The sequence below is a fragment of the Dipteris shenzhenensis genome, chromosome 18, assembly GCF_047967505.1.
Source record: "Dipteris shenzhenensis isolate YYH24624 ecotype China chromosome 18, Dip_SZ_1.0, whole genome shotgun sequence".
NCBI classification, from domain to species: Eukaryota; Viridiplantae; Streptophyta; class Polypodiopsida; order Gleicheniales; family Dipteridaceae; genus Dipteris; species Dipteris shenzhenensis.
This window is the reverse complement of record NC_141613.1, coordinates 1,656,598-1,682,481: the sequence shown is the minus strand read 5'-3', so window position 1 is coordinate 1,682,481 and position 25,884 is coordinate 1,656,598. Positions and strand designations below refer to the sequence as shown.

The 25,884-nt window shown below is 43.0% G+C and overlaps 1 protein-coding gene across 3 annotated transcripts in view; it reads left to right on the top strand.

Moving 5' to 3' along the window:
• PTAC6 (plastid transcriptionally active 6) overlaps positions 1-25,884 on the top strand; it is a 94,623-nt gene that overhangs the window by 51,161 nt on the left and 17,578 nt on the right. For all 3 annotated transcript variants that reach the window (XR_015542599.1, XR_015542598.1, XM_087389531.1), the window contains exons 4-5: positions 14,802-14,921; positions 15,088-15,177. Coding sequence is in view for 1 of the 3 variants with exons in the window: in XM_087389531.1 (XP_087245657.1) it covers positions 14,802-14,921; positions 15,088-15,177 (210 nt within the window). In the remaining 2 variants the exon portion in view is untranslated. The remainder of the gene's footprint in view (positions 1-14,801; positions 14,922-15,087; positions 15,178-25,884) is intronic.

Below are 25,884 nucleotides of genomic sequence, written 5' to 3'. Positions count from 1 at the left end.
GTATCCCTCGGCTTCTGAGGCTGAAACCCTTTCTTTTCAACCTTGGGGTACTCTTTCTGACTACGGTCAGAGAGTGTTGACTTCGGTCAACGAGACTTGGCATGCGCCAAGAGGGCTAACTACGGTTAACCAAGATGTGCCAACTTCGGTTGGAGAGACTTGGCTACTTGTACAGCTCTACGCTGAACTATGTACTTCATCTTCTCTCAAGTAATAAAATCCTTCGGGGGGGTCCAGCCCGACTGTTGTCCTGGGCCCTAGTGTCTCTGTTGAGAGAGGGAGAGAGGGAAAGAAATGAGAGAGTCTCTGCTGTATTTTACGACTGAGGTTTCATTGGTATCAGAGCAAGACATGTTTCTGCCAGCAGTTTTCACCTATCTGAGAGAGTATTTACTGTCAGAAAAAGCAGAAATCAGAGAAAATCAGAGATTTGCACAAGTAAAGGAATGCATGCCTTTGTGCTCAGGAAAAGGGAGTCAGATGCATTCTGAGTGCTTTTTGCAGCAGCCAGAAAAAGGGCAATATAGTTGTTGAACATTCAAGACCTTATGCATTCAGCTTCAGTAGCTAGTCTTGTGCCGTTACAAGATCCATCTACAGTACTATCCTTGCATGCAGGACGTGCTGAAAGAAAGAAAATCTGATTTTTCGTTTAAGGGTGTTCATCCCATTATGTTTATTAGTCAGCTTGTGACTCCGTTATAGGTTAAATATTTTATGCATGAAAATGAGCTTTTTGCTGTAGTTCATGCACTGAAGAAATGGAGGCATTATTTATATGGCTCTGAATTTGTGGTGAGTATGGACAACACATCACTGACATACTTCTCTACTGCTTTGGATTTTGCGTGGTCGTAAGGCTAGTGAGTGTTTGCTCATGCATGATTTCGATTTTGAAATCCAATACAAAAGGTGCCACTAATGTGGTGGCTGATGCGTCAACTTGCATTGGTTTTGTGAACTTTAGAGTTTCACTGATATCCAAACTGATCTCTTTCTATCCCTTAAAGGCATGTATGAGCATGATCATTATTTCAGACGTAAATGGCAACAGGTCCAGGTGGAGGCATGCCTAGATAAACCAGATGGTTCAAATTTAAGGGGGAAAGATATCGAAGATGAGCATTCCATTTGGAATGGTCTCTTGTTTTGAAAGGGAAAAGTCTGCATACTAGACGTGCAAGACATAAGGAATATAACTGCTCTTCAAGTGTCATGACATCCCTTTTGCCGGACACCTTGATCTCCAACGAACATTGGCTTTGGTCAAGTACAATTTTTATTGGCCGAAGATGTGGACTGATATCAAATGATATGTTCGAGAATGTCAACAATGCCAAGTCAATAAAGCGAAACGCTTACCTTGTTGCATTTGTTGGAAGTTCCAGATAAAAAATGGGAATGTATTTCCATGGATTTTATTGTTGGACTAATGCAGACTAGATATGGACATGATTCCATATGGGTAGTTGTGGATAGATTGACTAAGATGGCCAGGTTTGTTCCAACCTAGACTAATTTAGGCTCCACAATTGGCATGGGTATTTGGTGGAGACATTGTTTAGTCTTTATCAACCATGATCGTGATCCTATGCTGACAAGTGAAAGGTTGGACATTAAACTCAGCATGAATTCATATGAACAACCGGAGTCAAATGGACAGAGGGAATGAGTTAATCACTTTTGGAATCTGATTGGGTTCCCATGGCTGAGTTTGCATATAATAGTGCAAAGCATTAAGCCACGAACCTGAGTCCACTTGTGTTTATGTATGTATTTCAGCCTAAGGCTCGGTGGACCGTTGGTATGCAAAACATAAAGGTACGAGCAACTACTTATTTTTTGCAATTGCAACATGATATTTTGTAGTCTGCGAAGGAGAACCTTTGCCCAGCTCAAGATAGAGCTCATAGAGCTCAGTTCAAATCAAAAGCACTCGCCTCGAGTTTTTGTTGTAGAAGGCCAGTTTGTTTGTCTCAAGATCCCAAAGGATTTGGAGCACTACAAACTGCTGAAGTCTATAGGCTTTTAACAGCCTAGACAGTAGCAGTTGATCTTCAGAAGGAGATGGATGACCCTTGACGCCGTACAAAGGGAGCCCCAGGGAGTAGTCCTACAGTTTGGAGGAGAGGATTGCCATGATGGAGACGGTCATTGAGGTGACCTCTAAGTGGTGGATGTTGTGAAACGGAGACCTATGAAGGCAACAATTTTTGCCACTTTACTTGAGCAACAACATAGAGCCGCTTTCAATGTTAGGGTCCGCGGGATCACACGCACTAGTTCAATTATTTCAAACGTTACCACCTTTGCTACCTCCACCCTAGGCGTACTGGAGCATTGTATTGAGAGTGCATGGATGGTCATACGAGATTTACTAGAGATCAACCTCTTGTGATACGCTTCAAAGACACTCAAGCCCGACTAGCGGCACTGTGCAAACGTGTTTCCTTGCAAGACCACCCAAATATTTGCATGGACAAGGACCTCACTTCTCTATAAGTAGAGGGGATGGGAGAGCTCTTATTGCAATGGAATGCTGCACTTACAGAGGGGAAATAGGCTGTAGTATGTGAGGGTTGGACCTAGGTAAGGGCCCGTTGCCACACCCCCATAGGAATGCAGGGTCTATGAGACCCATAGGACTGGCTTATGCCGTTTGATGGTACCTTATGGTCAGAGCCAGGGAATTTCTCGGAATCATACACAAGACGAGAAATTGTTTCCTACATAGAGATTTATTAGAGCCTAGAGCGCCTGCTATCGCCAGTTTGTGGATACACATGGGAGTTTGCCTGTCGGGACGAGGTCAGGGAGGGCAGAAGAGTATGTGGATCTTGTGGAGTAGCAATTCTGTACAGATCATCTCTCACAAGGATGATCACGGTAGAGACGTGACCCACACGCCAGGTTCATTTGGATCTGAATCAAGAGCGCATCGGCCTCTAGATATTTTTATTGCAGTCTACTACTTTCCTCTCAAGTCATTGCATTTTTCCAGGGAGCTTTGGGAGGATGGAGAAACATCCGCCAGGTACCGATCTTTGATTTTCAGCATGACTAGATTATGTTACTTGACATCGATATACATGAGGCAGGTTTCTCATGAGTATTTCACAAATCGTTGATCCCTCGTCACCTCATATGGGCAGAATGCCTGATCTAATCATTCAATGGTCTAGAGAGATGGCCATCCTTTGGTGGGTCACTTGTTTCCCTCATGGAGGAGGGACCAGTTGACTATATCATGAGATCTCCTGCCTCAAACTCGTACATCAGAGACTTCTCCATTCCCAAGCCACCCCTGGAGCCAATCATACCTACCTGTTCTTTAGCTAATCCATTCCCTCGCCACCAAAAGAGCACATCACGTCCCATTTCACTACTTTCCAAGATTTATTATGATCATACTCTGTCCCTTACCTAGCCGCTCGCCCCTTTTTAAGGCTTGAGGACCTTGATGATATCCCACTTCTAGAGTTCAGAGCTGCACTTATCACCCGTTCCTTACATGATGTCGCCATCAAGTCTTTCCCACATACCACTAGATCCACCCGCCTATTGGTCCTATGCATTAGTTGGTATGATGATGAGTGTAAGTCCTTGCACTGTTAGCTTAGATTCGAGACCAAGCATCATCTTCCTAGTGCGACACAGAGACTACACAAGAATATCGTAGCCTATTACATTGGAAGAAGAGAGACTTTATCCGTCAGAATGAGGGAGAACTACTGAACATTTTGTTTAGTAACAACTCCTAGGATTTTATTGAAGTTTCTCGAGCGGAGGTCCACATCCCTATCAGTGGCCCAATGTATAGAAACCGCTGCTTATGGATCTCAAAGGAGGGGTTCTTCTAACCACCAGGCTACACCTAGATCCATCTCCCACATGTCTGTGGATTGAGAGAGGATGAGTAGAAGCCATCTCACACGAGAGATGGATTTGTAATTTATATGATATGCAGGAGACTGACACAAAGGATCACTATGCTTTGAGATGCTCTGTATACTATGACATTCATGGATGACACCATTGTCTTTTCGAGTATTGGTTTCGGCCGGCAATGGGTGGCTATTTTTTCTTCTTGAGGCCCAGAGACACAGAGATCAGCTCATATGAGCACACAAGAGAGCACATGAGGGACCGGCCGAGTTCAGTTAGAGCAGATCATGGATTTTTCTCCGATAACCCGAGCCAGGGACAGCAAGGGATCAGATGTAGGAGAGAGCCAGAGGACACAACTCGACAGATCCGACCGTGAGTGGACACTCACATGAGGGCTGTAGACATATCATCTCTCTTCGATGTGGATAGACAGACCACTAGAGTGACGATAGTGCTTGTCAAATAGCGGGCCACATCATGAAGACTACGGAGGAGGAGGGATGGATCCAAACATGCCGAGCGACATCATCATTCTATCATTCACTTTCTCTCTCGACGCCAGCCTGACACGACCCCAACACTCTTGAGACCTCTGATCTGCAAGCAAACACAAGAACACACCAACGTGAGAAAACTGAGTAGGCTGCTCACCACCCAACCATGACATCTACGAGATGTGATCCCGAATCAGGAGATGTCCCCTCCGAGCCACGAGCTGAGCTACTGGCACGAACTCCCAACCAGATCCTAACCAGCCTGGTGTCCCATACCACTTGGTGGCGTTGTGAAGCCTGGGATCTGCGGCTGGGCCTTGGGCTATACTATGATGCAGGCGCGCGTCCATGACTCAATCCAGGATCAGACCTAGCACTTGGGAACGAAACTTGCTCCCATCGGCTCCCTGAGAACTGAACCTTTGGGCTCCTTATATAGACTCGGGCCCCAAGCGCCAAAAATGGCGAAGACCTCTAACTGGTTTGTACCCTTGCTACTCAACCCGAGAATCAAGCCTGCCTAGCTCTAAGCCTCCCCAGGCTACTTGAGCTAGTCTTGTGTACCCAGCACACGTCGGTTACCAATCCGTGCACATGACATACTTCCCCTCCTCTAAGAACTCACTCCTGAGTTCGCTAAAAAACCCGGGAATGTCCTTTGGAGGTTCTGTAATGTCTCCCATGTTGCATCCTCCTCAACACGATCCTTCCACTTGATCTTGTATTCTGTGATAGTTCTAGTACGAATCTGTCTTTCGCGAAATTCAAGAATACACTCAGGTTCATGTGGAATAAAAGTCAAATTTGTAACTTCTATTATTTCTTGAGGAGAAACAAGTTGATCATCTGCACCCAATACTTCTTTCAGTCTACTAACATGAAATACTGGATGTACTTTAACATTAGGAGGCAATTCTAGTCTATATGCAAGTGGTCCAATTCTTTTAATAACCTTGAACGGACCACAGTATCTGGGGGATAACTTCGGAACCAAACCAGTACTTAGGCTCTTGGATTCCTTGGGAATTCGCAAATGTATCATCGTTCGTTCAGAGAACTCTCTAGGTGAACGATGTCTATTAGCATAAAATCTGTCCCGATCTTGGGCACTTCTAATAGACTCCTTGGCAAAGTGCAACATTTTCTACATGTCTAGTAAGAAGGTCTTTGCAGCATCATTTTGGATTCCCTTTAACCCAACCATAACTGGTGACTTAGGTTGAAACCCGTACATAAGCATAAAAGGACTGTAACCAGTACTCGAATGCTTTGCATTGTTATAAGCAAATTCTATCATAGATAGATAATCTTCCCATGAAGACTGTCTCTTAGAAACATATGCCCGAAGCATATCTTCAACCAATTGGTTGACCTTCTCTGTACTGCCATCTGATTGTGCATCTGATTGTGCATGATTTGAGGAACTTAGAGTAGTTTCTAACTTCTCAAAAACAAGTGTCCAAAAGTTACTTGTAAACTTTGAGTCCCTGTCACTGACTATGTTAGAGGGCAAACCATACAGCTTAAACAAGTGGTCCACAAACTCATGAGCCAGCTGAACAGCTGAAATAGTTGTTCTAGTAGGTAAGAATCGAGCCATTTTTGTCAAACGGTCGACTATGATCCGAATGGAGTCATGACCCTTGCGCATTCGAGGCAAATCAGTAATAAAATCCATGGAAATACTTTTCCATTTATTTCTTGGAATTTGCAATGGCTGTAATAAACCCGCACTTCTAAGGCGTTCTGCCTTAGTAACCTGACAAACCGGGCAACCTACCACATAGTTTTCAATAAATGCACACATCTTAGGCCAATAAAAGGTATGCTTCACAAGAGACAGAGTCCGATGTATACCCGGATGTCCAGCACTAGGAGCATCATGACACTCCCAGAGAATCTTGGATCGAAGTTCGAGAACATCTGGCACACAAATCTTTCCATTTCGGAACAGCAAGCCGTTCCTAATCATCCACTGACCTCTCGCCGCCTGTACCGTAGGGGGCACAATCCCTGAGTCTTGGTCAACCATGGAGCTCCCATCCTGGACTTTCTGCTAATAAGAACTGAAATGACTATCAGTTGCGCAAAGCCCTCTCAAGGATTGAAATAGGTCTGAGGATATTTCCGTAAATGACATAGCATTTACAAACTTGACTCGACTTAAGGCATCCACCACACTATTCAACGAACCCTTCTGATAACGTATTTCAAAATCAAAATCTTGCATTAATTTTGCCCATCTAGCTTTCCGTCCCCTCAATTCAAACCTATCACACACATACTTGATTGACTGATGATCAGTCAATACAAGAAACTTTGAACCATACAAGTAGTGTCTCCAAACCTTCAGTGCATACACGATTGCATAGAGGTCTTTTTCTAGTGTGGGCCAACGATATTGGGTGTCGTTTAGCTTCTTACTCTCAAAAGCTACCGGTCTGCCCTCTTGGAATAAAGCTGCCCCAATCGCAAAATCACTCGTATCGGCCTCTAAAACATAAGGCCGGGTAGGATCGGGTAATGCAAGAACGGGTGCTTCCTTGATAGTTAACTTTAAGGTTTTAAAAGCCTTGTTCAATGCATCATTCCAAGAGATCGGTTGGGTAGACCTATGTCCACGACCTTTCAATATGTTTGTCAGGGGTGCCGTGATGTGTGAATAATCACGCACAGACTTCTGTAGAAATATCGTAAATCCTAGGAAAGAACGAAGTTGTTTCACAGTCTGAGGGATAGGCCATTCTAAAACCTTTTGGATACGATCCAGATCAATTTATCTCTAGAACGGGCAGTAGACCATCACATAGATTTAGTACCTGGGGCTCAACCTATTAGTGTTCCACCTTATAGGATGAGCCAACTTGAGGAGGATAAGTTAGTTTCACAGCTACAAGATTATTTGAATATGGGCTATATTCGCCCAAGTAAATCACCTTGGGGAGCACCTGTCCTCTTAAGAAAGAAGAAAGATACTTCATGGAGAATGTGTATTGACTATAAACGATTGAATAAAGTGACAATTAAGAATCGATACCCTCTACCGCGTTCCGATGATCTGATAGACCGATTGGCCAGAGCAAAGTATTTCACTAAGATTGATTTGCGTACGGGTTATCACCAAATCCGTATCTATGCTAAACACGTAGATAGAACCGCATTCCGAACTAGGTATGGCCACTACGAGTTTCTTGTATTACCTTTTGGTTTGACCAATGCTCCTGCCACCTTCCAGCAAATGATGAACGATTTGTTCCGAGATTTTCTGGGCAAATTCGTTGTAGTGTTCTTAGATGACATCTTGGTATATAGCCAAATGCTAGAGGATCACATAGGACACCTCCGGATTGTCTTAGTTATTCTAAGACAGCATAAGCTCTATGCCAAGATGAGTAAATGTGACTTCTTTATGAAGGAGATCATTTACTTAGGACACAAGATTTCTTCTGAAGGTATTAGCAGTTAAGCAGGGAATATATTGGTGAAATCATCTAACAACGTTCTCAATTCACGGTGTTCAAACACACTTAAATCGTTCTTGTTATTAACAGAGACAACAAATGAAGAAAGCAAAATCAAAACACACTGATAGACATCATAATGAGAAGTGTTTAATATATTCCGAAGGTGCATCGCAGATACAATAGGTCCCTGAGAAGAGGGAATATTATCACACTGAATACAAAATTGGGTGTCCTTATCCAAAAAAGAAAGAGTATGTTCCCTCCATCCAATCCGAATATCGTGGGTTTTAAACCACTCGATTCCGATTAACAAGTCCAGATGCTCCAAGTGCATGACATAGCACGTAAGAGCCGTTGTGTATTCTTGAATCCGGATAGAAAGCACTTCAATCTTGCAATCCCAAAACTGCTTCCCAGCTGGAAGCTGCACCTCATAGGTGTGATCGCTAGGTATCATGGACAGCCCCATCTTCTGCACAAGTTTGTAAATAACAAAGTTGTGAGAGCTGCCCGGGTCAAAGAGAATGTGAACTCTTTGGTCCCTAACTTCTCCATAAACTTGGAAAAGATCATGGGAACCAAATAACGAAGTATTAAAAGTGCAATTACAAGAAAGTGGGCAGGTAATGACATTTACAGAAATACCTGTCATCGAAACTTGATTAGCTCCCTTAGCTTTGGTACTCGGACCTGCCTGGAGCTTCGGTCCCGGCGCTTGCTTATGGTTCTTGCGCCTAGGACAATCATTCCTAGTGTGGCCCCGCTCCTCGCAAATGAAGCAACATCCCTCTTTCTTTAGCTTCAAGGTACGAAGGAAACGGGCACGACCATTCTGAGTTGGGTCCTCTTGAAACATCCGTTGCATCAAATCCAAAACCTCTGAGTTATCATAGTGGGTGGTTCCTCTTCTTCCACTCTCTTTGGCACCCTAAGTGCCTTTGCTCCCCTATGAGTAGTAAAATGGTCAGGGTGGATGGTATCCGACCCTATGTTGACCTTGAGTCTATGCTCAAATTTATCTTACCATTCTCATACCAGGTTTTGAGCATCTATTAAGCATTGTTTCTCTAAGACTGGGTTTAGATAAGCTCCCTTATGAGAAGCTCGAGATGTGAGGCCTTGGGCCCCCGCACTGGCTTGTTTACATCCGGATATGGGGGCATACTACAATCATCTAGGGAAGGGGCTCATTCGAATGTAGAGGAGGTGGCAAGGGTGGCTGTCTCTGTGTGTATTGTGATGCTAGACCTCTTTTGGGAAACAAGTTATTGTGTCAGGATATGTGCGACCCATAGGGTGAGAGACAATTGGTCATGGCAGTCCTGGTCAGAGGAGAGAGCTTGTGTATGCTTTCTTTTTCTGCTTTGACCTGGACTAGGGATGGAGACCTACTGCCAGGAGTGGTGAGAGCAGCGAATAGTAAAGGCTTTGTGGGGTATGTGGACGCCCACTGGGATGTGGAATACCCTAGTTGTAAGAAGGGATGTATCCTTTATGTAGCCTGGAATTCTGGGTCTCTCACTTAATTAAAGAAATACCGGAAGGGGCGCCAAGGTTTGGGGCCAATGTATGTCTTTGTTTTTTAGCAGGGGCACTGTAGCTCCCAATGTGCCAGTAATACTTTTGCTGAATTGTTATTGTAACAGTGTTGACTGGTTACCTCATGGTTTTACTGCCCTTTGAAATAATTGAAGGCTGGTTTCATCTTCTGGCTTCTTGTCAAACAATAAATTCATTTCTTCATTAGTGTACCTTGCTATTAACAAACCCTTGTGAGTTTCTTCCCCTAATAGACTACCTACTTCAGCACTTAGTTCTGTTGTTACTGCTAATGGCTTAGCAGGTGCATTCATAACTTCAACCACAGAAAACAGAGCTGCTAAAAATGGTCTCAACTTAGAGTGTTGGATGCTTCTCCTCTTGTCCTTCCCTCATATCTCACCCAAAATCCGTGAGTGCACAAATTTTGTCCAATTCACTTTTTTCCCTTGCTCTGTTGTATAAAGCAATGAATAATTATCTATAGAGAAATAAGTTTATTTGGTGAGAAGTAAATCTCTCTCCAAGTACCACAACAGCTTTTTTTTTTTATTGGCACTTCTACAGTTCCTGATAACATAATAATGCCGTGCAGTGATTGCTCTGCCAGACTTCCTAATCATTAGTTCTTCTGTACACTTAATGGGTGCTTTACTATGAGCATCAGGGAGTAATGGTAATTTGTACAATTCTGCAATAAGCTCCTCAGTAATCTAAACTTCTGAAGTTAAAACACGCTCCGAAATTTTGCAAAATACGAAACTGTTCTGCAGCCTGTAGATTGACTGTTCACTTCCACCAAGGCAAAGAACTATATTCATGCAATTCAATCTCCTCATTCAGATGATATTCTAAGAAAACCTTGCACTTCCCGTGTTTGAAAGCGTTTGGAATCAGAAGCTACTTGCATGCTAGACGAGATACTCCTTGCCTCACCTTGATTTGCGATTCTTCGGGTACATCAGCATCTTGATCTCTCCTCTCATGTTGGACAGCGCTGGCAGCGATTCGACAGAGGACATGCACAAATCAAAACTGACACTGATCTTCAGAGAAATTGAAACTCAAAGGTCTAGTTTGGCTACTCAACACGCGCCACTAGTCATTCAATAAAATACTGCAATATGGACTATGTCTTATCACTTCCACACACTGACCACATGCCTTGACTGATTGATAGCTCCACGAATCCCGACATACGATTTCAAGTGAAGTCTGTCCACTACTTTTTCCAAGACATTACCATGAAGATCCGCAATCCCGAATGTTCCTTGTCCCAACTCCTAAATATTATGGAACGGTCCGTTGCATCGGAGTTTTAGTTTGCCAAAAAATCTTTGCGATTTGGAATTATACTTGAAAGACCAAATACCCTTTTTTAAAGATTTTAAACTTAATGTTCCAGTTTACCGAGGCCTTTCTCCTCTTCTGGATAACCTAAGTTGTATATGAACTAAGCAGTAGATCTTCGTCAACTGTAGCAATTGGTGTCGTCGGAACTCCGCTGACTCTTCCAAACTTCGCTTTTTTGCTACAATTCGTAAAGTGGATGATATAAATTCCATTGGCACCAGTGCTTCTACTCCATAAACTAATATCAGTGGGGTCATTCCTGTAATGACCTTGAAAGATGTGCGTGTAACGTCTACAACGCAGAATCCAATTTTATATCCTAATCTTTCTTGTTTTCAAAAACCGTCAATTTGAGAATCCTTTTCATCAGCTTGTTGTTACTTTTTGCTTGACCATTCACGTGCGTGTGATAAGTCATAAATTACCTATGCGAGATCATATGCACATGCATCTTTTTGATCACGTTATTTTTGTTGTTTTCCCACTCCGTATCAAGCAACAAAGTCTCTTTTAGGAAATGTCCACCTTGATGTGAAACTAATTCGATGGGGCATCTAAACCGATATAGGAACTTTGCCATGTTGTCCGCATGATTATCTGTAAGAGTTCGCGTCTCAACCCACTTGGTACAATAATCTGTTGGGACTAACCTTTATTTGCTGCCAGTAAATTGTGCCATTGGTTTGAAAGGTCCTATAAAATCCAACCCCCATTTTTGGAAAGGTTCCAGAGGTAACACTGGATTTTATGGCATCTGATTTGCATTCATAGGATGTCCTTCTCTGTGATAATACTAGCATTCAAGTTCATGGGCATCTTTGATGATTACTGTAGGCCACCACAAACTTGCTTGAAAGATCTTTCTGGCCGTTCTCTCACTTGAAAAGTGCTTCTAGAAACACCTTGATGTGCATCCTGTAGTACGGCTTTCTATTTGTGTTTCGAAACATTGCATCGGAGTACTTGATCAATACCACGTTTGCATAGTGCTCTTGCTAGCACTATGAATGACTTTCTCTTCAAAGCGAGTCTCCTTCGTTGAACGTTTGACATGATTTTTGAGAGAGCACCATTTGGAAGGAACTGCAACAGCTGATCATGCAGTGCGTCTTGCGGATGCTTTCACGTGAAACAATTCTGTATCCGGTAAATTGACTGTTATGCCTTCTGTCGGTATCTGTTCGAACTTAAACTTGCCTAGGCATTCCATTATTAGATACTGGTTTCTTGGTGTGTGAATGACCATATAATCAAATTCTTGTAGTAATAAGATCTAGAGTGCAAGTCTCCGTATGGATTACGGCTTATTCACCATGTACAAGGCTTGATGATCCACATGAAGCACAATCCTATTTCCAAGCAAATAGGGATAGAACATGCTTCGCACTACACCATGCCTAAACATTCTTGTTTTGTAGAAGAGTATTTTCTTTTTACTAGTGTCAAGGTTCGGCTTGCGTAATAGGGTGGCTGATACCATCCTTTTGGTCTTGGCTGTATCAGCACTACTTCGATTGCAATATTCGATGTGTTGACAAACAGATGGAAGTAAAAAATCCAATCCGGCGGTTGCAATATTGGGGCCATGACCGTCAGAATGCCTTTTTCTACTCTTCCGCCCGAGCACAAGGAATATCCTTTTTATGTAAGTTTTGTGAGTGGATGGCAAACAGATGACAAGTACTTGAAAAGCCTATTATGCCACTTCACCTGCCTGATAAATCACATCATTCTTTAATTCCAAGGTTGCATCATAAATGGCCTCCACTTCCGGAGGATCAATCGCCATTCCATCTGCAGAAGTGATGTGGGCTAACAGGACACCTCTGCACACCACAAATACTCATTTTATTGGATTCAGGCTTAATCTGGAAGATCTCACTTATCAAAACAAAGTCTGAGTTGAGAAATGTGCTAGTCCCTTTTCCCAAACACGCTGAAGTCATCCATAAAGACTTGCATGTGTTGTCAAGAATGGGATGAATACCTTCTATATCCAGATTTGGAATGTTAGAGGTGCGTTCATCAAACCGAAACCCATCACATGACTAGCAAACACTCCCCATTCTATCATAAAAACGGTTTAGTCTTATCTTCTTCCGCCATTTGGATCAGATTGTGCCACTGAATCCATATGTACACTTCGTGTTTGGTAGTGTATTGCAAAACATAGATTTGTAATAGTAGCCATGTTAAGTTTTTTGTAATCCACACAAATCTGCAACTTCTCGTTCTTCTTTGGACTACTATGAGTATTGAAAGCCATGTCACTTTCTCAAGAGGATAAATGAAGACAACCTTCAATAGTTTGTCAATTTCTTGCTTGACTTGTTTGGCAAAATTTGGATTCATTTTATAACGTTGCTGGACTACGAGAACATCATTTTTCTTTAAATTGATTTGGTGCACACACACATTGGATCATTACCCTTCATATCTATGTATTCCCATGCAAAAATGTCGTTGATCTCCGTAAACAATGTTATCAGGCATTCTGGAACTATCCTCCCACATGAAGACTGATTTTTATGGTTTTTTGGATTTTCCTCCATACCAAATTGAGCTTTGGGAGATCATTCCTCTTTGACATGTGATATTCTCTGTATTTGTTCTTCGTAGTTGCTTTGTCTTTTTTGATGACATCCTCATTCCATGTCTTATGATGAGAAACTCGGTATCGGAGTCTGGTTCCAAATCCGTCACTTGTTCTTTTGTTTTCTTCCGTTTCTGTTTGGAATTGATTACAGCGGAAATAACAAACACCTGAATTGGCTTTGTTTCCCTTGTACGTATTATTGAACGATTTGGCTCACATCAACTTTCAAAATTTGAACAATGCATGGATTGGCATTTAAGAATTGCCTTTTGACATCATTTTCTTACTTTGACACCACATTCACACCTTGAGCCATCAACAAAGATACTTCCTTCTTCAACACTACCTTTGGTATCATCTCCAATTTGAACTTCTTCTTCCCGCTCTGAACACTTATCTTGGATGCACCTCAATCCTGTTTGACAAGGGCGGTTTTGAACATGGTCTTCCTAGAAGCTTTCATATGGTATGTTTCCTCCCTCCATTTTTCAGTACGACAATATTAACACGAAAATCTAGGCCTTGGATTGTGATCTAGCATCCACCTTGGGTAGGGGTGCCAATTTTAGTGGCCCCACCCTTAGGTTTATTGTATCTGGTTTCTTTTTTGTCTCATAGACCATTTGGTCTTTTGTAGACATTAATAAGCTTTCTTTCTTTCTTTCTCTGTGGTATCTTTTATCTTTGTTTTGTTCTTCTCAGCCTACTTGCTTTAGACTCATTATCCTGATGTCCTATATCAACATTCTTGTTCAGTCACAAACATTACAGCTGTGTACTGATTGTCGGCGGTTTTGTGTCTTTGCTTATTGGACACTGTACTCCACTCTTTATCTTTTGTTGGATGTTGTACATTTTATAGCCTTTTTTAGCACGGATTCAATTTTGTCTTACTGATTTTTTTTCCCTATTTTGTATTATCTTCAAACTTTCTTGCATTCTTTTTCTTAATTACTGAATATCTAGCATTTAGATTTCCTTGATTTACATTTACCGGTTTCACATATCTGGAACCCACTACTCTCTTTATAGAAAGAGGCATAGGAAGGGCTCTTACATCAAATAAAGCCTACCTTCAAGCCATGGCTGCAACCTTCTCTTTCACTTTCTCTCTTCCCTTTTTATACACTTGAGTTCCCTTCCATTTTGTGAATCTTTTCTCTTGTTCTTGCATTCCTTTTGAGTTCTCACAGTCCTTTCCTTCTTTCCTCTCCTCTTACCTCTTCAACATTTCCTGTTGTGAAGTGATTAAATCCGTACTGGTTAAACCGTTCTGATGCTTTTCCTTCAAAAGGTTTCGGTACAACTTGAACTTGTGTGCATGTGGAGAATGCTGGTGTTCTGATAATAATGCAAACATTTATTTGTATCCGTAATGATGATGCTTTGTTTGGTGAGTGTGCTACTTCCTACTAGTATGGAACTTTTTTCTTGAAGGAACTTATTCTGTGTGTGTTAAATATGCAGATATTCCTTATAAAGCATTTCAAGAATAGAAGATCAGATGCTTGGAATTTTGTATGCGATTTTGAACAAATTTATGTCATTGACTCAAAAGCCAAGTCTATTTCAAGAGCAAAGGTTACGGTTAGTAAGACATACATCTGCACTTGCTCAAGTCTTGTAACAGTAGCTTTGTATACTCAATGTGAGCCAAAGTATGTGTTTGTAACCTTAAAAGAAAAAATAACTCACAGTTGACTGCATCAGTTTGGATGTATAGAATAAAGTGCTGAACATTATGGTGTTTCAGTTGAATGTGCCAGGTGGTGTCAATCGTGACAGGAGTGACGAGGTTTTGATTGTTAGGGACGAAGGGACTTCCTTCCGTGTTATTCCATCTGTAACAGTCCATTTCTTTCTTCTTCTACAAATTTGAACAATTTGAACTAATCAAAGGTTTTTTAAAATCTGTTAGACAGTGAAATCTTTCCAGCTGTTAGACAATTGAGTGTGCTTGTAAGTCTTTCCACTTCTTTTTTTTGAGCAATTTAGATGGTAAAATTGTAATTAATTTTGATTATATCTAACACGCTTTGTAGTTTTAGGTACTCAGTAGTTAGGAGCTAACTGTAGAACATGAGTATATGCAAAGACCGGTATCACTAGAAACATTTTTGCAAAATGCGTTTCACGAACTTTGTTGAGTAACAATGCGTGATTTTTTTGGAGGTTTTGTCTGTTAATATAAAGTACATACAAAGTTTGAAATATTTTGGTAACAACTTACATTATATAAATTCATCGGTATATGAATATTCAAGTATGTATATTGTATTACATATAAAATTTGAAATAAAATAGTAAAGGCTTACTTAAAGGTATGTGTATTGTGTTTGAATGTAGTATTGGCTACAGTCCATATTATACATATAAGATATTTGAGATTCCATGTGTGTCTTGTATGATGGCCCACACCATGCTAAGTGCATACTCGACACCTTTATTATCTTCTCCTTGTTTCATACTCCTTATCTTTGAGCCCGAAGATTCATTAAGAAGAGAGCAAGAGATCAAGAATACTATTGAACCCCAGAGTCGCGATGTTTCTCGCAATACAAGGATGTTTTTGTGTAGGAAACAGATATAAAGGGCGTACACACCACTTTGATTGAGCAACTAATCCCAAGATGCAAAGCGGATTAGATAGCAAAGATACTAAATCCCAACTTTGTAAGTTGGTCAAGGACAAAACTGATCAATTACTAAGAGCAGGGTTCATTTAAGCTATGGACCGAAGCGAATGGTTTTTCCCCACTGTCATAAGGCCTAAGAAGAATGGAAAGCTCAGGGGTCTAGGGATTATAGGAAGTTGAATAAACAAACTATCAAATACTTTTTTCCAGTCCCCTTCATTGATAGTATTCTAGATAATGTTGCGGACATGAGATGTATTTGTTCATGGATGGGTACATTGAGTACAACCAGATTACCCTGGCTGATGAAGACAGGAAGAAGACCACTTTCACCAACAAATGGGAGGCATCCTTGAGTAAAGGGATGCTATTTGGGTTATAATTTGTGTTATCAAAATTTTAGAGCTTCATGGTGGAGATATTCCAAGAGTACATCAATGAATTTCTAGCAATCTTTCTAGATGGCTTTTAAATGTACAGCATGAAGCCGACACTTGGAGTGTTTGGAAAAGGTGGTCCAACATTGCAAGGACTCCCACATCTCCCTTAATCCCTTTAAATGTGTGTTTTGTGTCTTTTTAGAAGTATTGTTGGGGCATACCATTTTGAATGAAGGGATCGTGATTGAGGAACTAAGATTGATGCTATTCATAAGATGAAGGAGCCGACCAAAGTCAAGCAAGTTTGCTTGTTTGTAGGATTCTTGAATTTTTATCGGAGGTTCATCAAGAAGTTGTTGGAGTGGCCAAACCACTACGTCAGCTTAGAAAGCAGGAAATGAAGCTCGAATGGAATGACAAGCAAGCTGAAGCATTCCAAATTCTCCAAGAGATGGCAATGAAGGCATCGATATTTAGAAAGCCCGATCAGAACAAGATTTTCCATGTGGCATTGGGTCGGTTTTAACTTAATCTGAAGGGAACATAGATTTTTCAATCTTCTATGTGAGCTGATGGCAAAGAAGAACTACTCCACCCTAAAGCATTGTAAAAGATGTGATATATGCCAGTGAGTGGGCAAATTGAAGTTTGAAAAGCGGATGCCACGGAATCACTCATAACTATGGAACCCTTTCAAAAGTGGGGACTAGATTCTTAGGACCATTCAAAGTCACCAACATCGAACGAGTGGTCGAAATTGACTATGTCAACAAATGGGCCAAAGCAAAGGCTTTAAGGGATAACATGTTTTTATAGGAAAATGTCCTGATAACGGATTGTAGTCATCTCCATCAAATTTGGTGATACAAATCAAGGTGTTGGAGTTCTTAATTCAGCGTAGGAAGTCTTATGAGAGGGAAGGAAGAGTCAGAAGCACAAGGGGGAGAGAGTCAGAGAGAGAGTGTAGACACCAAAGATGCGGGTGTGAAGTGATGAGCCACACCACAAACTCATAGGTTTTATTAGGATTAGGTTTTTCACCCTATGACTGTCTTAAGACAGTCATAGGTGTCATATCTTTAATAAAGGGGTGGCAATGTGCCTTTACCCCAACAACCTCCCACCTAAAGGCCAATGTGCCTAAAGGGGAGAAAAGAATAAAAATTACAGCAATATACAGTTACTGTATACAAGACCATAAAATAAGAATGGTCTCATCCTAATCCCATGATGTGGCGGCAATGTGCAAACCGCTCTGCAGGCAAACTCTTAGTGAGCAAATCTGCAGGATTATCATCAGTATGCACCTTCACAAGCTCAAGTCGCTTGTCTTCCAGTACCTCCCTGATGAAATGATATTTCACATCTATGTGCTTGGTCTTCTGATGAAAGACCGGATTCTTTGCCAACATGATAGCACTCTGACTATCACAATGCAAAACTGGCATATCTCCTGTAATGCCCAAATCTCCCACCAGCCGAGTAAGCCATATTGCTTCCTTGCAAGCCTCAGTGGCTGCAACATATTCAGCTTCAGTAGTTGACAGTGCAACGCATTTCTGCAACCGAGACACCCATGATATAGCACCTCCTGCAAATGTGAAAATATAACCGGTAGTAGACTTCCGGTTATCTGCATTCCCTGCATAGTCTGAATCTGTAAAACCATGCACCAATGCATCTTGCCTACCATAGCATATGCACAAGTCTTTGGTACCCTTGAGATACCTCAAGACACCTTTCACTGCTTCCCAGTGCCTCTTGCCTGGATTTGCCATATACCTGCTGATGACTCCCACCGCAAAGGCAATATCCGGACGAGTGGCAACCATGGCATACATCAAAGAACCAACTGCAGATGCATACGGAACCTTGGCCATTTCAGCCTTATCATCATCTGATCTGGGGCTATCCTTACTGCTGAGTTTTAAATGTGGAGGCAACGGGGTACTAATAGACTTCCCCCCCTCCATTTTAAACCGCTGCAGTACTTTGTCAATGTACTCCTTCTGTGACAGAAACAAAAGTCCCTTGGACCTGTCACGAGTAATCCGCATGCCAAGAATATGATTTGCATCACCCAAGTCTTTCATGTCAAAAGACTTATGCAGTTGTTTCTTCAAAGCACTAATCTCATGCTGAGATTTACTGGCAATAAGCATGTCATCCACATATAGAATGAGTAGCATCAAACTGCCATCCTTTGCCCGTTTGGTGTACAAGCAATGATCGGTCTCACACCTATGATACCCTTGGGACTGCATGAAGGCATCAAACTTCTTGTACCATTCTCTTGGCGCCTGTTTGAGTCCATACAAGCTCCTCTTGAGCTTACACACAAGCTGCTCTTTCCCTTTAACAGCATATCCCTCTGGCTGACTCATATAGATCTCATCATGTAGATCTCCGTGAAGAAAAGCAGTCTTCACATCCATCTGACATAAATCCATGTCCTCATGAGCAACAAGAGCTAACACTGCTCTCAAAGTAGTCATCTTGACTACAGGGGAAAAAATCTCATCAAAGTCAATACCTTTCTCCTGCTTGAATCCCTTGGCAACCAATCTGGCCTTATACCTCGGTAAAGCATTTGAATCCACTTTGACTTTGTAAACCCACTTGCATGGCAAAACCTTTCTGCCTGCAGGTAGCTGCACCAAGTCCCATGTATCATTTTGAAGTAGAGAGTCCATTTCAGACTGCATGGCTTTCTCCCACTTCCTTTTCTCTGTTCTTCCCATAGCTTCCTTGAAGCTGGAAGGCTCACCACAATCTATCAGCATGATAAAATCAGCCACATTATTGGCTCCTGGAACAAACCTGGCAGGAGGCCGTTGTACACGGGTGCTCCTCCTAACAAAATGTTCCGGATTAGGCTGCTGTCCAGCTTGTTCGTCATGCATGACGGGTGGCTGTACCACCATATCTGGCTGTTCTACAGCCCCATCTGCTGGCATATCCAGTGGTGCATCATTGGCAAAATTATCTGGCTGATTTTCAGCCTGTATACCCTCTTGAACAGGGTTATCTGCAGCAGCCTGCTACTGCATATAAATGGGCATTCTTTGCTGTCCAACATCATCATAAATAACCCTCCTGTATTCCACAGGTTGCACGGGTTCCTTGTGTACACTATCCTCTTTAAAGATGACATCATTGCTGCGTATAATCTTCCATTTAGCGGGATCCCATAACCTGTACCCCATTTCACCTTCGTCACCATAACCCATAAAGATGCATCTGATAGACTTTGGATCCAGTTTGGTGCGCAGTTCTTTGCGTACATGAGCAAAGCACTCGCAGCCAAATACACGTAAGTGCTTATATGAAGGTGGCTTGCCAGACCACACCTCCTCTGGCACTTTCAACTCCAAAGCCTTGTTTGGCGACCTGTTAATAATGTGAACTGCTGTTTGCACGGCTTCTGCCCAAAAGCCATGGGGTAATGCAGCATAAGACAACATACATCGAACCTTCTCCTGAATAGTTCGATTCATCCGCTCACTTGCACCATTTTGAGATGCATTATGAGGGGCTGTGAGTTCCTGTTTGATGCCCTTAGCTTCGCAAAACTGCACAAAAGCATGTGACACATACTCACCCCCATTATCGGATCTGAGGCATTTCAGCCTACGACCTGTCCGATTCTCAACTTGAGCGACAAACTTCTTGAAAGCATCTAAGGCATCGCCCTTATGCTTCAAGAAATAGACCCACACTTTGCGTGTGGCATCATCAATGAAAGTAATAAAATATTTTGCACCCCCTAGTGATAACTGTGGCATCTCACACAAATCAGTGTGCACTAGATCAAGCGGTGCTCTATTCTGGGGAGTTCTCCTCTTATGAGGAGTCACAGAATGCTTTCCAAATATGCAATGATCACAAGTAGGCAAATCTGAAAAAGAAAGAGACGGCAGATAACCCAAACGTGACAGTTCTTGCATTCCTTTAACAGACATGTGTCCCAACCGGCTATGCCACAATGAAACCTTTGGCAGCTCGGTTATGGCAACAACATGATTACCCATACTGGAAACATAAAGAGGGTACAAGGTATCACTCTTATAACCCTCAGCCACTACGACCTGGCCATCAGTAATCACCCATTTGGAATCCCCAAATGTGGTGTGGTAACCACTGTCATCCAACAAGCCAGTGCTAATCAGATTTTTCTTAATTTGTGGCACATGGCGGACACCATCAAGCATAAATATGCGTCCATCAGGGAATACTATCTGTATACTGCCAATCCCTGCAATCTGACATGCATAGTTGTTCCCAAGATGAACAACTCCATAAGTACCTGTGTAGGAAGTAAACCACTCCCTATGAGGAGTAACATGAAAAGAAGCACCTGAGTCCAAGAGCCAGGTGTGCATGTCATGGCCATCAATAACCAAAGTATGTGCTATTACAGCAGAAGAGCATAAAACATCATGTATGTCACTGTCACTGTCCTCTGCTGCAACATTCACTGCATCCAAGTCATCTGCCTTGGCCTTGCCTTTGCCTTTGCTTCCATTGCCTGCATCCTTTGTTTCAGCCTTCTTGGCTTTCTGATCCCGTATGAACTTGAAGCACTTAGACTTCACATGTCCCTTCTTGCCACAGTAAAAGCATTCAATATCCTTTTTACCACGGGACTGACTGCGGGATTTGGACTTACCAGCAGATCTGCCCTTCTGCTGAGTCTTGCCTCTATCCTGTACCTGCAAGGCATTTGAAGACTTGCTGCTCGCATTATTCTTCCTGCTCATCTCCTCCATAAGGAGAGAGCTCTCTACATCAGCATACATAAGAGTGACATTCGAATTTGACAGGGTGGTCTTGAAAGTGTCCCAACTCTCAGGGAGGGTACACAACAAGAAAGTAGCCTTGAACTCCTCATCAAGGTTCAATCCCTGTGCAATAAGCTGTGTAAAGATGGCATTGAACTCACTCAAGTGTGAGGTCATAGCTGTACCTTCCTTCATGCGAAGATCAACCAGCTTCTTCAACCAATAAACCTTACTGGCTGAGCTCTTTTGGGCATACAACTCTTCTAGCCTCTGCCATAGGCCATAAGAGGTCTTTTCAGCCTGAACATTGAACACAAGAGTAGCAGAAATAGTGAGCATGATAGCTGCCCTTGCGGACAAATCAAGCTCTTCCCAGTCATCATTTGTCATGTCAGATGGCTTGACACCCTTCACCCTTATGGGCTTAGAAATCTTGTTTAACAGAAGTACATTCAAACACTGTTCTGCCCATAATGCATAATTGTGTGCCCCTTCCAACTTCTTTATGTTCAGAATTGATGATTCACTTCCCCCTGATGCCATATCAGATAAGGAAAGTGCCTGATTCCCTGGAAGTAAAAAAAAACTGAATAAAATTCTGATTTCTCAGAAAAAACCTGCTCTATCAAGAGCCAGGAGCACTCACAATAGTGCTGTTTTTTACTGTCAGAAAATCTGCAGCAAAACAGAAAATTCCCTCCAGTTACTGTACCTTCTGACACACTGTACCGTGCTCAAATAGGCATAAAAACAGTAATTTCAGAATGCTGCAGCTGCTCCACAAGTGCTTTAACAGTGCATCATCAGCTGACAAAGCACAAAACACTGCTGTCCTGATCACTTCTCCCACCTCAGATGAGGTATTGCACTGATTTAATATGCATAAACCACTTGGCATACACTGTTTTTTTCATTGAAAAAGAGGCTCCAGACACTTCAGCCTGTCACAAACCTGCAACAGAAAATGGGATAAATCCCAAGCAATCACCCTTCTGCCAAGGGGATAAAAGGCATTTGAAGATCTCTGACAGTAACCCAGTGCTCTCAAGCAAAATCTGGGCAAAAGCCCCTTGATTTAACACCTGTACCAAGTGAAAAACACCTCAACACTGAGGGATAAGGCATACAATGTGCAAATCTCTCTGACAAAATCAACTAACAGTGTAATGCAAATACTGCCCTGTGTAGAAAAGGCATACACAGATCCCAACGTACAAACACTCAATGAGGAACCTTTTGAGCACTGTCAACGATGGACAGTTAGGGACCGAGTAAACTCGATGCGCCCTGGCCAAGCGTGGCTCAACTGAGGTTCTCTGAGTGTTGCACAAGAAAGGTGACCTGCATGAAAATGTCACCTCCACACTGCGGAAATCGAGACAAATGTGTGCTCTCTGGCACCACACTACCTCAAGGCATACAAAGCATCAACTGACAGGCAAAAGCCCTATGATCTGCTCACCCGTAAACTGAGATTCAAACCCAGTAAAAGCATAAAAGTCCTCTGCAAAATCAAGGCATTTCCTTCACGAAAACAGATAACTGTGCAATCAACCACACACTGTGGTTCTGTTCACCTCAAGCACGAGGGAGATGAAGGTACTTGCTGTACTTTCAAGAAAACATAGTTTTGAGAACTGAAAGATGATCCTGAATGAAGAGCAGAGTGCTCTGTCTCCTTCTCTTTCTTCCCCAAAAAAAAAGATGTACCTGCTGTACTTTTGTACCTGTGTACCTGTGCAGGGTACAAATGTACCTGCTGTGCTTTTGAAGAAAATCGGAATTTTCTTCTTCTTCCTCGAATGCCACCTAGGCCTGCGTGCCTAGATGCCTAACGCTGCTTCCTGCAGACAAAAGGGAACACCTCCCTGTCGCAGTTACCAAGGGACAGTACGGCGACGTCCATACTGTATGGACGCCTGTACGGAGTCCGTACAACGGTACGGACGGCCGTACGACCGTACACCTGCGCGCACCTGCGCGCCGCCTGGACGAAGCTCGAAGGCTGTAGCAGCTAGCAGCTGTTGTGCAGCTGCTGGCGCGGCTCGGCGCCGCCCTGCTGCAGCTTGCCCTGCGTTCCTGCCCGCGCCCTACGGTCCTGACCGCGCTGTCCCGCTGGCCCACGATGCGCCGCCCTTGCTGCTGCTGCCGCTGCTTTGCTCGCTGCTGAGGGTGCTGAGGGCACAAGGATTGAGGGGCTAGGGAGTGGAGAAGGAGGATAGGAGAGGCTGGCTCTGATACCAGTTGAGAGGGAAGGAAGAGTCAGAAGCACAAGGGGGAGAGAGTCAGAGAGAGAGTGTAGACACCAAAGATGCGGGTGTGAAGTGATGAGCCACACCACAAACTCATAGGTTTTATTAGGATTAGGTTTTTCACCCTATGACTGTCTTAAGACAGTCATAGGTGTCATATCTTTAATAAAGGGGTGGCAATGTGCCTTTACCCCAATAGTCTTATACTACTATCCAGTGGCGAATGTTCAAGCGGAGGCCACGGAGAAGGTGTTCAAGGACATCATTCACAAGATTGTGATCGAAATTCACAATGACTGGGATCATAAGGCCAATATTCATCAAAGCTAGGAGCATTTAGTGGCCATGATGGAATAGTAGGAGAAGATTCCATGACAAAGATGCCATAACGATTCTAATTAGGAGTGTGCTGTCAATCGACGTATAGTCGTGGGGAGGTAACCAAAATCCACCTCTAATTGAATTCACTCCAAGTGCATGCATCCTTTTGCAAGATCAAAGTGAAGAGTACCTAGTCTACACATTTTTGGAGCATCACCCAACTCGTGGTCGAAGGACACGTGTTTGGAAAGACAAGTCCCCGATAGAGCCACTAAAAATTGTGACATAAACTTTCCCAATGATGAGCTGTGGAAGGTCTCCCACCATTGGCAGTGATCTGAAACTTCTGGCATTTCTTGTTGTAAAGTCAAAAAAGGGAAGTTCCTTTATGTGGTTGTCCGCTACAATCCGCTCCTATTCCCCGAGATCTCTAAATTTTATGGGGACATCCCCGAAAAGCTAAAGCCCCTGCTCTAACGGTTTTCTTTAATACTTAATAGAAGTCTCTTTTTGCTTAAACAAAAAAAAAAAAGAAAAAGAAAAAAAGCTAAAGTCCCTCAAGTACCAAGATGGATATCCTTCTAATGAGATTCTACAAACCAAATAAAAGCAAAATAACATTGTTCAACACAGCCCACAACTTGTTTGGCTCCAAGTGCGCATCAAAAACCACATCAAAGTCCAGGGATTCGATTGACCTACCTCTAGACTGCACAATGAAGACCAAGGTATCCTTTCCATTGCCCCACAAGAGACCTATGATATGAAGAGTGACACGTGTGCGTGAAAAATGTCACATGCACCGTTGCACTTGGGTGCAAGATGACAATTGGCTTCATCGACAAAGTGCAAATAGTTCCTATGATAGGATATTTTGTCGTATGCCTATGAGCCCTTGTCCAGGGACAGTCCCTGTCGTATGCCATGACCCCATTATGAGCCCTTGTCCAAGGACAGTCAGGCACGAGCTACGGAGGTCAGTCTCTCAGCCAAATCAGTCCTTGTTCACAGTACCCACTGGAGAATAGTAGGTTAGTGTTTCCGTCTTAGGGTTCTAGGTAGGTCTATGTCTCATCAGCCTAGGATAGGAGCCCAGAAGGGCCCCCTCAGGGCTGAGCCAATGAGCTCCCATCAAGGGAGAATGGGCCTGGGGAAGGGATGCCTTTATAGGCTGCCCTGTGCCCCTCCCTAGGCAGCCTAGGGCTAGGGAAGTGAGCCCAACCAGCTGACTGGCTGGTCGGCCTGTTTCAGGCTGGTTGGCTCACTCCCTACCAGCCCTACAGCCCCCTATATAAAGGGGGGGATGCTGCCTTCATTTCTCATCCAGCTCCCGGCAAAAGCATCCAGTTTCTCCAGCCTAGTGCAGTCCTCAGCCCTTCCAGAAGTCCCTTGCAAGACAGCAAACAGTTCAGCAGTCCCTAAGGGTGATCCAGGAAGGTGTCCACGCAGCATCATAGCTTGGCTCGGAGTTTTGAGGTTTGGGGTTCGTGTTTCAGCAGTTCTTTTACAGTTTTCTCATCCCACTCACAGCTCTTATCACTCAGCTCTCAGTTCACATCTCAGCTCTGTCTTAGCTTCCATTATGTCTTCCCTTCATCTCTCACACTCACGCAGCTCTGCTGCATGCCTGGGGACATCACAAGTCTCTTCAATAGCCTTGCACAATGGTCCACATCTTCCGTGTGGGCGGCATGGTCTTGGTCGAGATTTGGGTTGCTTCTCGTCAGCTCTCTGTATTGAAGGGTCATCCTCAGAGTTGCCTCGCGAGCTCTCTGAAGGAGTGTCAGTTGTATTCTTTTACAACTCTCCAAGATATAAAGCAAATTCTTTCCCATTTGGGGAGGGGGGCCCTCGGTGGGTACAGGGACCCAATCTGGTGTCGTCTACATTCTCTCTCTAATCCTACTCTCTCTCTCTCTTTTCTCTCTCTCTCTCTCTCTCTCTCTCTCGCTCTTGTGGTGCACATGCATACACTTCGCACAAAGGTTTAAAGAAAGTCTTACTGTGCATTATACGATCATTCACCATTGCATCTTACATTGGTATCAAAGCTTCGGTATGTGATCCAGCTTGACTACCGCGAGTGCATGGTCTTGTTGAGATTCGGAAAGGACACACATGTCATCATCATGGAGCAGCAGAGAGGAGAAGAGAAAAGCTTTGACTACTAGGAAGATAAA